At 31.6% G+C, this 16,671-nt stretch overlaps 1 protein-coding gene across 1 annotated transcript in view; it reads right to left on the reverse strand.

Annotated features, from left to right (window-relative positions):
* Positions 1-8,506, reverse strand: part of LOC135950874 (mucin-2) — a 69,267-nt gene extending 60,761 nt beyond the window's left edge. The window contains exon 1 of the mRNA XM_065500398.1: positions 8,407-8,506. Within this exon, the coding sequence (XP_065356470.1) occupies positions 8,407-8,493 (87 nt within the window). The 5' untranslated portion in view covers positions 8,494-8,506. The remainder of the gene's footprint in view (positions 1-8,406) is intronic.
* Between the last annotated feature and the right edge of the window lie 8,165 nt (positions 8,507-16,671).

Raw genomic sequence — 16,671 nt, forward strand, 5'->3', positions numbered from 1 at the left:
TTTTTATGAAAAAAAAAAAATAAAAAAAGATCCCAGTCTTTTTATTATTATATTTTGAATTTCATTGAAAAGATAGACATGTAATGTGAACTCACTGACAAAATACGAGCAAAAAAAAAAAAAACCTTGATATGAATGAAAAGACTTAGAAAGTCTCGCTTTACTCTAAAGTAATATAGCAGTCTCTTTCTTTGTGTAGATTTGAATATATATTTTGACGTTATGCAGCTTATCCTTCTTAAGAAAAGAAGAGCTTTTATTGTAGGACATATTGAGAGAAATAATACTATAAAAGATGGTAGAAAAAAGGTTACTTTTAACTGAAATTAACCTTTAAAGTGTAAGAAGATACAAATGATAAAAGAAATGATACAAATGAATGGTTAATAGGCAATAGTAAGACATATTTAAAAGTTCCCTAAAGTAGGCAAAGGTTTTTAGGAGTATAAATTGTTCAATAATATCTACAGCAAGGTTAGAATGAATGATAGCAATGGAAGTCCAGGAGAGAGTTATTGTAAATAAAACACAAAAGAATTTGTTAGTGCTGCCACGCCCAAAAACAGGGCGTGGCCATTTCCATATGGAATTAATGAGTACGTTTTATATAAATTTCTTAAGAAACTTTTGAATAGAATGCTGTTCTTTAATTTTGCATCCCTTTTGAAATATTATATCGTTTAAGTGTTAATAACTTTTCATTCTTATCAAATACATCTTTGCCTCTTTACCTTTTGTATTCGTATTCTATTGAAATGAAAAAACGAGAATATGTTTTAATATTCAACCAAAAAAGAAGCAAGAAATGTAATAAATGATTTACATAGTTTACCTTTTTTGTTCATATACTCACACTCAGTTTCAGCCACTAAATCCTAAACTAACCAATGACACAAAAGCCTTCAACGGAAAGTGATGGAAATTTAATATAAACACAGTATAAAAACACACAAAAGATTGTCTAAATTTACTTTTATCTGTAAATTCTCTTTATATTTGGTCAGTGTTGTTTTAAGGGCCAGAGGAAAAGAAAGGTGGTGTGACAAACAAAGAACTATTGAAGTGGAATGTTAAAAGATTTTACAAAATAAAAAAATAATAAACTTTATTTAAAATATGCTTAAGAAAAGACCAGGAAATAAAGCAAGTTTTTTAAAAAAAAAACAAAGTTTACATAACAATGTAAATCGGTTGATTTAAGTGCAGGAAATTGTTTAATAATTTCCAGGCAATTCTTTGTAAATAAACTTTAGTAATAGGAAACTAAAAATCAATTTTGATAATTCTGGGAAATTTAAAAATAGTGTTCAGAGACCTAAATATATTGCTGAAAAACTAGTCAACCCAGCAAAAGCTTTTCAATTTATATGTTATCAAGATTTTTAGTCAAAAGAATTAGACATAGATAGTCAGGAATTGTAAAATATATTTAAATTTAATAACAACATAATAATACAAATAAATATTTAATAACCATACATGGTGACGTATGAGTATTATTAATTCACTTAAAGCTAAGCTATTTTCATTATAATTCTTATTAGAGCAGCTATATTTTTATAAAACTTAATAATTTTGTCAGACAACTAAATTTTCTATGTACCAATAGCTAAATAAATGAGGCCAACTAAGTCTGATTTAATAAAATTTATCATAGTTAAGGTCTGCCCAATAATAAAAAAAATAAATTCCTATTTTAGATCCTTTTTACAACAATTTTAATATCTTTTTTTTATACAAATTTAAAGCTAATTCTAAAACACAATACAGCAAAAAATTCCCAAAAAAAATATTGAAATTTAAGTCGTAAAATCAAAAATTAAAAAAAAAATAAGGTGGCGTATGAGTGTTATTAATTAAGGGGTTGTTAAACATTTTAAAGCATAACTTTTGCTAATGACGGAATATTTTCAAATGGCTCACATATTTGTAAAGCTAAAACTTCACATTTTTTTTTATAATAATAAAATAATGTCCAAAATCTGTTAGATGTGAAGAAAAATTACCAGGAAACAAAACTTAAAAATTTTTATTAAATATTTTTTTTGAATTCTTTTAAGCAATCAGTTGTAAAAGGAATAATCTATTTCAAAATCATAACTCTAACAATAATGCTTGTGGTTTACGTCATAAAACTCCATACAATATTATTCGTAGGATATTTTACTGTTAAAACATGATTTTCCAAATCCTATTAGCCAATAGCATCTACTCTTCAATTACCTTACAGCCACCCAAGCTGTTTTTTATGTAAAACTAATGAACTCGTTTGTAAAACATAAGAAATTTCATAATCGTTAGCTAATATTTCCTGGAGTAAAATTATTGTAAAACTTTAAACAAATAGCAAAACTTGTCAAACCATCAGTAATCAATGGAAGTGAACAAGTTGCTTGGATATAAGGGGTTTTAAAAGGAGATGTTAAAAATAAAAATTCTTCTCTATACAAAATTTTCCATTGGACTCTTGGCTCTTTTTACACAAAATTGTCCTTGGGACTCATAGCTCTTTCTATCAGAATTTTCCAAATTATACCAAATTATCAATTGTCAAATATTCCTTTGTACTCGTGGCTCTTTCTGTAAAAAAATGTCCTTTGCACTCATGGCTCTTTCTATACAAAATGTTCCATCGGACTCTTGGCTCTTTCGACACAAAATTTTTCTTTGGAATCTTGGATCTTTCTGTACAAAAATTTGCCTTTGCATTCGTAGATCTTTCTATACAAAATTTCCTTTCGACATTGGACTTTTAGATACAAAATTTTCTTTTGCACTCGTGGCTCTTTCTATACAAAATTTTCCTTTGGACTCATGGCTCTTTCTATACAAAATTTTCCATTAGACTCATGGCTCTTTCTTTACAAAATTTTACTTTGAACTCGTGGCTTTTCCATACAAAATCTTCCCTTGGACTCGTGGCTCTTTCTATACAAAATTTTCCTTTGAACTCTTGGCTCTTTCTATACAAAATTTTCCTTTGGAGTCGTGGCTCTTTTAATACAAAATTTTCCTTTGGACTCCTGGCTACTTCTATATAAAACTTTCCTTTGGTCTCTTCGCTCTTTCCATATAAAATTTTCTTTTGCATTCGTGGCTTTTTCTATACAAAATTTTCCTTTGGACTCGAGGCTCTTTCTATACAAAATTTTCTTTTGGAGTCGAGGCTCTTTTTATACAAAATTTTCCTTTGAACTCTTGGCTCTTTCTATACAAAATTTTCTTTTGGAGTCGACGCTCTTTTTATACAAAATTTTCCTTTGAACTCTTGGCTCTTTCTATACAAAATTTTCCTTTGGAGTCGTGGCTCTTTTTATACAAAATTTTCCTTTGGACTCCTGGCTACTTCTATATAAAACTTTCCTTTGGACTCTTCGCTCTTTCCATATAAAATTTTCCTTTGCACTCGTGGCTCTTTCTATACAAAATTTTCCTTTGGACTCGAGGCTCTTTCTATACAAAATTTTCTTTTGGAGTCTAGGCTCTTTTTATACAAAATTTTCCTTTGAACTCTTGGCTCTTTCTATACAAAATTTTCTTTTGAAGTCGATGCTCTTTTTATACAAAATTTTCCTTTGGACTCTTGGCTCTTTCTATACAAAATTTTCCTTTGGACTCGAGGCTCTTTCTATACAAAATTTTCTTTTGGAGTAGATGCTCTTTTTATACAAAATTTTCCTTTGAACTCTTGGCTCTTTCTATACAAAATTTTCTTTTGGAGTCAAGGCTATTTTTATACAAAATTTTCCTTTGAACTCTTGGCTCTTTCTATACAAAATTTTCCTTTAGAGTCGAGGCTCTTTTTATGCAAAATTTTCCTTGGTGTCGTGGCTGTTTCTATACAAAATTTTCCTTTGGACTCTTCGCTCTATCCATATAAAATTTTCCTTTGCACTCGTAGCTCTTTCTACACAAAATTTTCCTTTGGAGTCGTGCCTCTTTTTATACAAAATTTTCCTCTGAACTCTTGGCTCTTTCTATACAAAATTTTCCATTAGACTCGTGGCTCTTTCTTTAAAAAATTTTACTTTGAACTCGTGGCTTTTCCATACAAAATCTTTCCTTGGACTTGTATCTCTTTCTATACAAAATTTTCCTTTGAACTTGGCTCTTTCTATACAAAATTTTCCTTTGGAGTCGTGGCTCTTTTTATACAAAATTTTCCTTTGGACTCCTGGCTACTTCTATATAAAACTTTCCTTTGGACTCTTCGCTCTTTCCATATAAAATTATCCTTTGTACTCGTGGCTCTTTCTATACAAAATTTTCGAGACTCTTTTTATACAAAATTTTCCTTTGAACTCTTGGCTCTTTCTATACAAAATTTTCCTTTAAACTCACGGTTATTTCTACATAAAATTTTTTCTTGGACTAGTGGCTGTTTCTATACAAAATGTTCCTTTGAACTCGTTGCTCCTTCTATACAAAATGTTCCTTAACTCTTTCTACCAAAAATTTTCCTTTGTAATCGTGGCTCTTTATATACAAAAGTTTTCATTGGATTCGTGGCTTTTTCTATACAAACTTTTCCTTCACAGACGTGGATCTTTCTATGTAAAATTTTCCTTTGGACTCGTGGCTCCTTTCATACAAAACTAATCTTCAGAGTCCTTGCTCTGTCTATTTCCAGACTTTTTATATTTAACACCTGCATTTGCTAAACCCTCTAAGAAACATTATTTTCTAATTCAAAACACTAACAATATAGTGTAAGGTAATTGCTTTAACATAATAATTTTTAAATTACATTACAATACCTGAATACTAATAGCAGAGAAAAACAAAACCGAAGAAAAAAAACCTGCTATTTTATTTACAAATAATAAACCTATTGACTATAAGCAAAAAATCAGATAGAAAAGCTACTACGACTACAAACATGTTCCGCTAACCTGCGTGAAACACACGCAGTTGTTTAGCAAATAAGCATCAACAAAACACAGCCAATTCAGTCTCCCCTCTTATTAAGGACTCCAGGAAAAAAAAAGGAAATACTTATACTTATCGCCAGCATCATCAACAACACCTAGAAGAAAAAAACAACAACCTCATCTTCTCTAGTTCATACTCATGGCCATTTTCATGATTATTATTTTGCCCGTACAAAAAGTCAACTCTCAATGAATCTTAAAGATTTTGTTTGGCTTGACTTTATGTTTCTTAAACTGTGTGACTTTTTTTCACATTTTTTGTGTCGTTTTCATTGAAAAAAGTGCGTTTTGTTATAAAAGTCTTTATGCATTATATAGACAAGAACAAAAAAAAATAAAGTAGACGATAAGCCTTAAGTACACCAATAATGCCAGCCATCCAACCATTCCCTACCATTACACTACAGTTCCTAGTATAAATATAAATGAATAGCAAATACTTGTAGGAAGAAAAAAAAACACTACGAAGGAAAAAATTATCATCATCATCCTCTAGAACATCTGTTCATAAGTTTAGTCTACATAATCTCTATGATTGCTTGCTTTTATTAACACTCTGGTATTAAATAAATAAAAAATAATGTGTCTTCCCAGAAAAGGTATAGAGATGCTGTGTAGAACCAAGTCCCCCTCAAAAGATGACTAGAGGGACAGCTGGAGCTACGTTTGCCTGGATAGACACCCAACAAAAGTTGTTATTACGAGTATTTCTTATTCATTTCATTACAAGTTTCATTATTTTTTTTTCTTCTTGCTGTCGAATCCTACAACTAGTGTTAAGAAACTCTTGGTTGGCTGAAGATGAGCTCTATGATGCCGCTGCTGTTGATTATAAGTATGGTACGTGTGTATCGTGTAATAAATGATTATTGATACATTTTTGATTTACTTTAAAAGATCAAAGTCTACTTGTACAAATTGCTATAGTCGTTTGCCTTACAAGTAAGTGGATGTAATAGAAGACAGAAAAAATCCCGATAATTGATTTAATTTTTTTATTTTAGCCATATAAAGAAGGAAGGAACGAACGACTACAAGGCACATAATTTATAAAGCAGCTACAATATTCCTTATGATTAGAAATAATTATTTGCATGGCTTCTCAATCCAACTACTAATAAAAAGGGTTAAAATTTCACTTCAAAAGTGATAACAGCTGTTTCCTTCAATATTTCTTAACTAAAAGGGGTGTTTATTTGAAAACTAATAAGAAGGTGCAGTAAACAGAACTAGAACAGAACTAGAACAGAACTAGAACAGAACTAGAACAGAACTAGAACAGAACTAGAACAGAACTAGAACAGAACTAGAACAGAACTAGAACAGAACTAGAACAGAACTAGAACAGAACTAGAACAGAACTAGAACAGAACTAGAACAGAACTAGAACAGAACTAGAACAGAACTAGAACAGAACTAGAACAGAACTAGAACAGAACTAGAACAGAACTAGAACAGAACTAGAACAGAACTAGAACAGAACTAGAACAGAACTAGAACAGAACTAGAACAGAACTAGAACAGAACTAGAACAGAACTAGAACAGAACTAGAACAGAACTAGAACAGAACTAGAACAGAACTAGAACAGAACTAGAACAGAACTAGAACAGAACTAGAACAGAACTAGAACAGAACTAGAACAGAACTAGAACAGAACTAGAACAGAACTAGAACAGAACTAGAACAGAACTAGAACAGAACTAGAACAGAACTAGAACAGAACTAGAACAGAACAGAACTAGAACAGAACTAGAACAGAACTAGAACAGAACTAGAACAGAACTAGAACAGAACTAGAACAGAACTAGAACAGAACTAGAACAGAACTAGAACAGAACTAGAACAGAACTAGAACAGAACTAGAACAGAACTAGAACAGAACTAGAACAGAACTAGAACAGAACTAGAACAGAACTAGAACAGAACTAGAACAGAACTAGAACAGAACTAGAACAGAACTAGAACAGAACTAGAACAGAACTAGAACAGAACTAGAACAGAACTAGAACAGAACTAGAACAGAACTAGAACAGAACTAGAACAGAACTAGAACAGAACTAGAACAGAACTAGAACAGAACTAGAACAGAACTAGAACAGAACTAGAACAGAACTAGAACAGAACTAGAACAGAACTAGAACAGAACTAGAACAGAACTAGAACAGAACTAGAACAGAACTAGAACAGAACTAGAACAGAACTAGAACAGAACTAGAACAGAACAGAACTAGAACAGAACTAGAACAGAACTAGAACAGAACTAGAACAGAACTAGAACAGAACTAGAACAGAACTAGAACAGAACTAGAACAGAACTAGAACAGAACTAGAACAGAACTAGAACAGAACTAGAACAGAACTAGAACAGAACTAGAACAGAACTAGAACAGAACTAGAACAGAACTAGAACAGAACTAGAACAGAACTAGAACAGAACTAGAACAGAACTAGAACAGAACTAGAACAGAACTAGAACAGAACTAGAACAGAACTAGAACAGAACTAGAACAGAACTAGAACAGAACTAGAACAGAACTAGAACAGAACTAGAACAGAACTAGAACAGAACTAGAACAGAACTAGAACAGAACTAGAACTAGAACTAGAACAGAACTAGAACAGAACTAGAACTAGAACAGAACTAGAACTAGAACAGAACTAGAACAGAACTGGAACAGAACTAGAACAGAACTAGAACAGAACTAGAACAGAACTAGAACAGAACTAGAACAGAACTAGAACAGAACTAGAACAGAACTAGAACAGAACTAGAACAGAACTAGAACAGAACTAGAACAGAACTAGAACAGAACTAGAACAGAACTAGAACAGAACTAGAACAGAACTAGAACAGAACTAGAACAGAACTAGAACAGAACTAGAACAGAACTAGAACAGAACTAGAACAGAACTAGAACAGAACTAGAACAGAACAGAACTAGAACAGCACTGGAATAGATCCAGAACTAACACTAGATTAAAATACAGAAGATCAGTTAATCTCTTATTAATAATTTTAAACAATAGATTTGCTCGTTCCATTAATTTGTTTTACTGCTGTAGTTATTCATACAATTTTCATTATATATTTATTCCTTACAAATGCATAACTAATATTTTAATATAATTTTTATTTTTAACACTTTTTTTTGTCAATATTTTATTATACAAAAGTTATTATTTTTTCCATCCACTTAATTTAATTTGAATAATAAACTATTAAAACCATAAATTTCATAATACGTTCATGTGTCTAGAGCTGTGGATATTTTTAATGAAATTAAAATAAATTTATACAGAAAAAATAAATTTTTTCTCGCTTAAAAAAAAGGCAAAAGTTAAACGTATTATGTGTCACAATATTGCTGAAAGGCTGAAAGTTTTGCTCATATAAAAACCATTAATTTGAGAAATAAAAACTGTATTTTTAAAATAGTTTTGTGTTTTTTTTTAAATAAAGTTCATAAACTTACCACGGCTCGACAAGCTGGACTTCGATAAATATCACTGGCACCTGATAAACTTTGAAAATATTTTTTTGTACCATAAACTGTATCCATTTTGATTTAGTTAATTGTGTTTTAGCTTTTGTTTCAAATATAAAAAAAAACTGTTGTTTGTTTAAAAGTTTTTAACGCCTTTTTCCGTTTTGTAATAGAAGGAGGGAGGTTTTTGGGGAAAATGTCACTTTATTATAAAACTCAAAGTTGCTTTTTGTGTGACGTTTATTTCTCGTTTAGCTGGAAATATGTTGCTTAAAAAAAAATCTTTCTGATTTTAAACAAAAATAATAATGAAGAGTAACATTTACACTGACAAGTAGTGTAGTTTTTTTGCTGCTGCTGCTGTCTTTACTGCCATCCACACTGAAAAAAGCGATCAATTTTCCACAGTTATTCCCATATTTAAAATATGTTCTCTGTTTTTATGTTCCTTTCAGTCTATTTTTATTATAAACCAACCAAAAAAAAAAAAACCGATTTTTTCTTTTTTTTCACACTTTAATATGATGTTGGCAACTTTTGTTGCATGTTTATTGGGTGCCTGGCTGTGTGTTGGAGAATGTGGCGGCAATGTGTTTTTGTTTGTAAAAGTATTAGTAATGTTACCACAACAAAAAACCAAAAACAATGTTCAATTAACTAATGAAGCTGCTGCTGCCGCTACTGTGTTGCACTCTGTGTCGTCGTCGTCGTTACTGCTGTTTCCTCCGGTTTTATATTTCAGCTTTTTTTTCCTGTTTTTTAGTTGTCTGTTATTTTGTAGCGCCACAATATGAAAAGTGTGCTTGTATGTGTTTCGTGTGGAAATGATGAAGAACGATGAGTTTTTGTTTTAGATGTTTTGCTTCATGTACGTTTTTTTTCTATCTGTTCAAAACTTTTATCAACATTGATCACTATTTAATAAATTGCCACATACACTGACATCGTAATTTATTGAAAAACCTAAAAAAGAGAAAAAAGAACAATAAATTAAATAAATATTTAGATAATTAAAGTAAAATAGAAAATTTTAATTTGACAACTAAATATTAACGCAATTCTATAGAAATCTTAACAAGAAATGAACTAGAACCTGAACTAGAACCTGAACTAGAACCTGAACTAGAACCTGAACTAGAACCTGAACTAGAACCTGAACTAGAACCTGAACTAGAACCTGAACTAGAACCTGAACTAGAACCTGAACTAGAACCTGAACTAGAACCTGAACTAGAACCTGAACTAGAACCTGAACTAGAACCTGAACTAGAACCTGAACTAGAACCTGAACTAGAACCTGAACTAGAACCTGAACTAGAACCTGAACTAGAACCTGAACTAGAACCTGAACTAGAACCTGAACTAGAACCTGAACTAGAACCTGAACTAGAACCTGAACTAGAACCTGAACTAGAACCTGAACTAGAACCTGAACTAGAACCTGAACTAGAACCTGAACTAGAACCTGAACTAGAACCTGAACTAGAACCTGAACTAGAACCTGAACTAGAACCTGAACTAGAACCTGAACTAGAACCTGAACTAGAACCTGAACTAGAACCTGAACTAGAACTGAACTAGAACTGAACTAGAACTGAACTAGAACTGAACTAGAACTGAACTAGAACTGAACTAGAACTGAACTAGAACTGAACTAGAACTGAACTAGAACTGAACTAGAACTGAACTAGAACTGAACTAGAACTGAACTAGAACTGAACTAGAACTGAACTAGAACTGAACTAGAACTGAACTAGAACTGAACTAGAACTGAACTAGAACTGAACTAGAACTGAACTAGAACTGAACTAGAACTGAACTAGAACTGAACTAGAACTGAACTAGAACTGAACTAGAACTGAACTAGAACTGAACTAGAACTGAACTAGAACTGAACTAGAACTGAACTAGAACTGAACTAGAACTGAACTAGAACTGAACTAGAACTGAACTAGAACTGAACTAGAACTGAACTAGAACTGAACTAGAACTGAACTAGAACTGAACTAGAACTGAACTAGAACTGAACTAGAACTGAACTAGAACTGAACTAGAACTGAACTAGAACTGAACTAGAACTGAACTAGAACTGAACTAGAACTGAACTAGAACTGAACTAGAACTGAACTAGAACTGAACTAGAACTGAACTAGAACTGAACTAGAACTGAACTAGAACTGAACTAGAACTGAACTAGAACTGAACTAGAACTGAACTAGAACTGAACTAGAACTGAACTAGAACTGAACTAGAACTGAACTAGAACTGAACTAGAACTGAACTAGAACTGAACTAGAACTGAACTAGAACTGAACTAGAACTGAACTAGAACTGAACTAGAACTGAACTAGAACTGAACTAGAACTGAACTAGAACTGAACTAGAACTGAACTAGAACTGAACTAGAACTGAACTAGAACTGAACTAGAACTGAACTAGAACTAAAATCTGAATCATAATTCTTAAGTCCATTGTAGGGTATCCTTAATTCATTGCAGTCCATCTTCTTTTATGCATTTGGAAGCATTTAAATATTTACTTTTTGCCAGCCTTTAGGAAAATTCTCACTTTTTAAATAAAACCAAATAAAAATAAGAAAAACTGGTCATTGCTTTGCCGAACATCTTCAACATTTAACTCTTCTACTAATAACACTAGACAGTAAAAAATCTATGTTTAAATAGTTACTGTATGATGTGTTTGGTTATGAAGCTAGTTTTTTTTTGTCTGAAATCACTGGACAAACTAGTTTTTCATTTGGAAATCAAATCTAAAAGAAAATTTTATATATCTTTTTTGCATTTTGTGTTTAAGTATCTTTCTGGTTAAATGTTTAAATGGTAAATTAAAGAGAGAGAATCTTAAGAAATGGAAATTAAAATTAAATAAAAATAAAATAACTGGTATTTTCTGTAGAGACTTTAGTTTTTTTTTGAGAAAACAAACAAGATTAGAAGCAGGAAGATAAAAGTAAAATAAAAATATAATGATTTGATTTTCAGGTGAGGTGACAATGTGGAAGATGATATAAATGATAGATAAATAAAATGAAAGTGTATGCAAGTGAATAGATATTGTAGGTAAGAAAATATAAGAAATTTAAATTGTTCTAAGAAAATATAAAGATTTAGGATTGAAGTATTTGTTGAGGAAGTGATATAAGAAAATTCATAAAGCAAGAACTGCTGAGACTCTAAAAAAGGGTAGTGATTGAAGACTTTTTTTGTAAAAATATAGAAGAAACTTTAAGTTTTAATTTTTGGTTTGGTAATAAAGTTCAATGACATCATGAAGTTAAAATCTTGTACTTTTTCTTTTTGTCATAACATATTTTACTTAATTTAATTTAATTCTCTTGTACCTTATCTCCCCCACAATATCATTTTCATAGCATTATTTTATTACAACTTTCGTTCTCATTTAAATTCTGAAAAGTAATTAAAATCAACTGAAAAAAAAACAACGAAAACTTTAAACCGAAAAACATCACACTTTACGCTTTGCTGTGTACCACAAGTGTTATACAGTGGAGCAAAATTAAAACAAGAAACATGAAGAAAAAATGTTTAAAATCATTCACTTCAATGTGGATGCTTAATGGTCAAAAGTAAAAGTTTTTCTGGTTTTCTGGCAACAAATATTTAAAAAAATATTTTTTGTTTTAAATATGCCATAAAAATGAAAACAACACAAAAATCATAAAGAACATTAACACTGAAAACGAAAACAACAAATAAACACAAACAAATATTTAATAAATATTATAAAAAAAAGTAAATAAGAAATGAACAGCCAGAAACAACAACCAAAAAAAGAAAAGAATTTCACTGTCATTATAACATGGTCAGTTAAAGTTGGAGGCGGTTTGTTTCCTCATCATTTATAAATAGTATCTGTGTGTTGTGTTGTTTTGTTTCATTTACAGATACAACATGCTGAAGCTGTTTTTCTGTTCTTCTTTACATTACTTTCAACTGCTTTAAAACAAGACAACAGAAAACATACCAAAAGATGGTGATGACCTGATTTGCATACCTTGGTTTATGTTAAATTATAAGTGTGTGTTTTATATATATAAACATACACTTACATATTGTCTACATAAATAAAAATAAATATTTACATTCATATTTACTTAGTCAGAGTCATGTGACAACAGTCGGACATTTGGTTTGTTCAGACTATGGTTTTTTTTTGTTTGTTACAATTAAATGTGTAAACGAAGTCAGATATTTTATGGTATTTTTGTTATGACTTACAACCAACCTAAAATCATGACACAGTGCTTGCTACAGTCATAGGAAACGACTGTTAAATACACTACGGTAAACTCAATATCAGAAATAATTTGCTGTCTGTCTGCTCCTGAACTAGAACCAGAACGAGATCCTGAACTAGAACCGCAACTAGAACCTCAACTAGAACTTCAACTATAACCTCAACTAGAACCTGAACTAGAGCCTCAACTAGAACCTAAAGTAGTACCTGAACTAGAACCTCAAATAGAACCTGAACTAGAATCTGAACCAGAACCTGAACTAGAACCTGAACTACAACCTCAACTAGAACCTGGACTAGAACCTCAACTAGAACTGCAACTAGAATCTCAAATAGAACCTGAACTAGAATCTGAATTAGAACCTGAACTAGAAACTCAACTAGAAACTCAACTAGAACCTCAACTAGAACCTCAAATAGAACCTGAACTAGAATCTGAACCAGAACCTGAAGTAGAACGTGAACTACAACCTCAACTCGAACCTCAACTAGAACTTGAACTAGAACCTGAACCAGAACCACAACTAGAACCTCAGCTAGACTAGAACCTCAAATAGAACCTGAGTAGATATGAACTAGAACCTGAACTAGAACCTGAACTAGAGCCTCAACTAGAACCTCAACTAGAACTTCAACTAGAACTTGAGCTGCAACCTGAACTAGAACCTCAACTGGAACTGGAACTTGAACTAGAACTTCAACTAGAACTTGAGCTGCAACCTGAACTAGAACTTTAACTAGAACCTCAAATAGAACCTGAACTAGAATCTGAACTAGAACCTGAATTACAACCTGAACTAGAACTTCAACTCGAACCTCAAATAGAACTTCAACTAGAACCTGAACTAGAACCTCAATTAGCAGCTGAACTTAGAACCTGAACTAGAAACTGACCTAGAACCTGTACTAGAACCTGAACTAGAGCCTGAACTAAAATCTCAACTAGAAACTAAACATATCGCAATATTGGTTGTAGAACCAAAACGTTTATATATTCTGGGTCCTCATAAGATTATAAGACGATGTAGCTGTGACCGTCCATCTGTCCCTGTGCCTATCTATCAGTCTATCTGTCTGTTAAAATCACGATATGGCCCAAACTAAAGGAGCTAGTTGGCTGAAAATTTCCACAAATACTCTCTATTGATAATATTGGTACAAGATTTCACCTAGCCTCCAAACAAGTATCCCCCAGGAATACTTACAATACATGGATTATTTTTTGAAAGAGGCTGTTGTTTTCAATAACTTATATGTCATTACAGTGTAAGGAAGATTGTTTGTTTTGCGTCGAAAATGTTGAATTTCTTACCAACAAAGCTTCATATTTGTTGGTACAAAATTTGAAAAAAATTTGCCGCTGAGGCTCTCCGAAGCTTGTGGAGAATGTCTATCATCGGTTTCAGTGTGCAAGTGATGAGGCAAAGGTTTTAAAATTTCTTTTGTTAATTTTAAAACCTTTGCAAGCAGCTGGATTCATCCTAAATCAGGGAAATTGGTACCATACGAATTGAAGCCGAGAAACCTTAAAAGACGATTTTGCATGATGACTGAATTCTATAGTATAGAAAAAGATTGAATAGAAAATTGGAGTATACAAACTGAAGTTTGCAAAATCCTACGACTAACACTCAGTTAAATATTAAATTGAGGTATAGACAGAACTACGATTGAATCTCAAATTCGTGTTTAAAAATTCTTACGATAGCAGCTCATATTGGAGTACAGATAGTCCTCCAATGGAAGCTTAAATTGGTGTATAGAAAGAGCAAGATTATAACTCAAAAAGGATAAAATTTAAGCTCAAATTGGAGTATAGATCGACCTTAGCTTGAAGCTCAAATTGGTGTATATAACGACCTACGAATGAATCTCAAATTCGAGTATAAAACGACCTACAATTTAAGCTCAAATTAAAGTATAGATCAACCTACGATTGAAGCTAAAATGGGAGTATAGAACGACGTACCATTGTAGCTCAAATTAAAGTATTGGACGACCTACAAATATAGCTGAAATTGGAGTATAGAACAACCAACAATTGAAGCTTAAATTGGAGTATAGGACGACCTACAATTGAAGCTAAAATATAAGTATAGAACGACTTACGATTGAAGCTCAAATTGGAGTATAGAACGACCTAAAATTGAAACTCATAATGGAGTATAGGATGACCTACGATTGAAGCTCAAATTGGAATATAGAACGTCATACGATCGAAGCTCAAATTAAACTATAGAATGACCTACAATTGAAACTCAAATTTAAGAATAGAACAAGCTACGATTGAAGCTCAAATTGGAGTATAGAACGACCTACCATTGAAGCTCAAATTAAAGTATAGAACGACCTACAATTGAAGCTAAAATTGGAATATAGAACGACCTACCATTGAAGCTCAAATTAAAGTATAGAACGACCCATGATTGAAGCTTAAATTGGAATATAGAACGACCTACAATTGAAACTCAAATTTAAAAATAGAACAAGCAACGATTGAAGCTCAAATTGGATTATTGAAAGACCTATTACTGATTTTTAAACTAGAGTATTGCAAGACTTAAGATTGAGGCTTAAATTAGATTAGATAGAGAATATAAAGACTTATGTTTAGAATGGACTAAGATTGAAGTTAAAATTTGAGTATATAAGAAGAAGGACCAACTATTGAAGCTCAAATTGGAATAGAAGGACTTACGATACAAGCACAAATAGCAGTGTAGAAAGACTTAAAAATAACCTAAGAGTAGCTTTTCATACTTCAATAAATCTTTGATAAAGCCTCGAATTGGGCTATTGAAATACCTAAGATTGAAGGCAATTTACAGTATAGAAAGACTATAGAGTATACAAAATTGAAGTATAGAAAAACCTATTACTATTACTAAACCTCAATTAAAGATATAGAAATTAGAGTATAGAAATTTATGTGCTCTATCCTCAAATTTCAGCATAGAAACTTCAGCGATTATTAAATTGGAGTATTAGGAGACTAACGATTGAAGCTCAAATTGCAGTAGAGAAAGCATTCAATTGATACCACAATATTATTCGTTTAAAAACTTATTTAAAGAATTTATAAACTTTGTAATGTCTCTCTCCCTCATTCTCCTTTAGATCTTCATATTGTGCTAGAATCGGCTCTAATAAGACACATGACTGTAGGGCATTTGCTAGAAACTAAAAGAGTTTACTCTAACTTGGCTTAATTGCATAGTTTTTTTCTTCCGTTTTTAATAAAAAGCAAACCATCCAGAAATATTTAAATAATTTTTATATTTACATTTGCATTTGAATGCGCTCTACTTTGCATAAATACTTATGCAGTATGTGGGAAATATTTGTCGACATTTTCTAACCGAGAAAAGAGAGTCTGTAAACAAGAATTTTCAAAAAAAAATAATAAAAATAGAGGAAGTTAGAGTACATCATCATCAACATATATTCAATTATTTAAATACATATAAACTCAATTATATTCACACTAAAACATACATAAAGGGTGTTTTTTAAGACTGATAGAACTTGAAATTTCAATAAAATAAAAATGTTATTGGAATGATCAATATATGGCTTTAATATTTGATAATGCTTTTGGGCATATGGCCACCGCTGTTGTTTTTGACGAATAAATAGCATTCTGAACGTCCAATTTTGGGCCACTTTTTCCTGCATTTCTGCCCTTATGCAACGAATAATACAAATAATGTTGGCCCTATGGCTTCAATTTTTCCTGGTATATCAGCATAAACCAGTGACATCACGTGGGCCCAAAAAAATTATCTAGAATCAAACCGCAGGACCAATTGACATGTCCATTTCTCGTAATAAAATGATCACCAAAATTGGATTTCAATAAATCGATGGTTGCGGTCACCGTAAGGTACGTAGGGCCATTCTCTTGAAACCACATCTCGCCCCAATCAATTTCATCTATATTTTCACACAAAAAATCATCAATCATTGTGCGTTAAG

Source organism: Calliphora vicina, chromosome 2 (genome assembly GCF_958450345.1).
Source record: "Calliphora vicina chromosome 2, idCalVici1.1, whole genome shotgun sequence".
NCBI lineage: Eukaryota > Metazoa > Arthropoda > Insecta > Diptera > Calliphoridae > Calliphora > Calliphora vicina.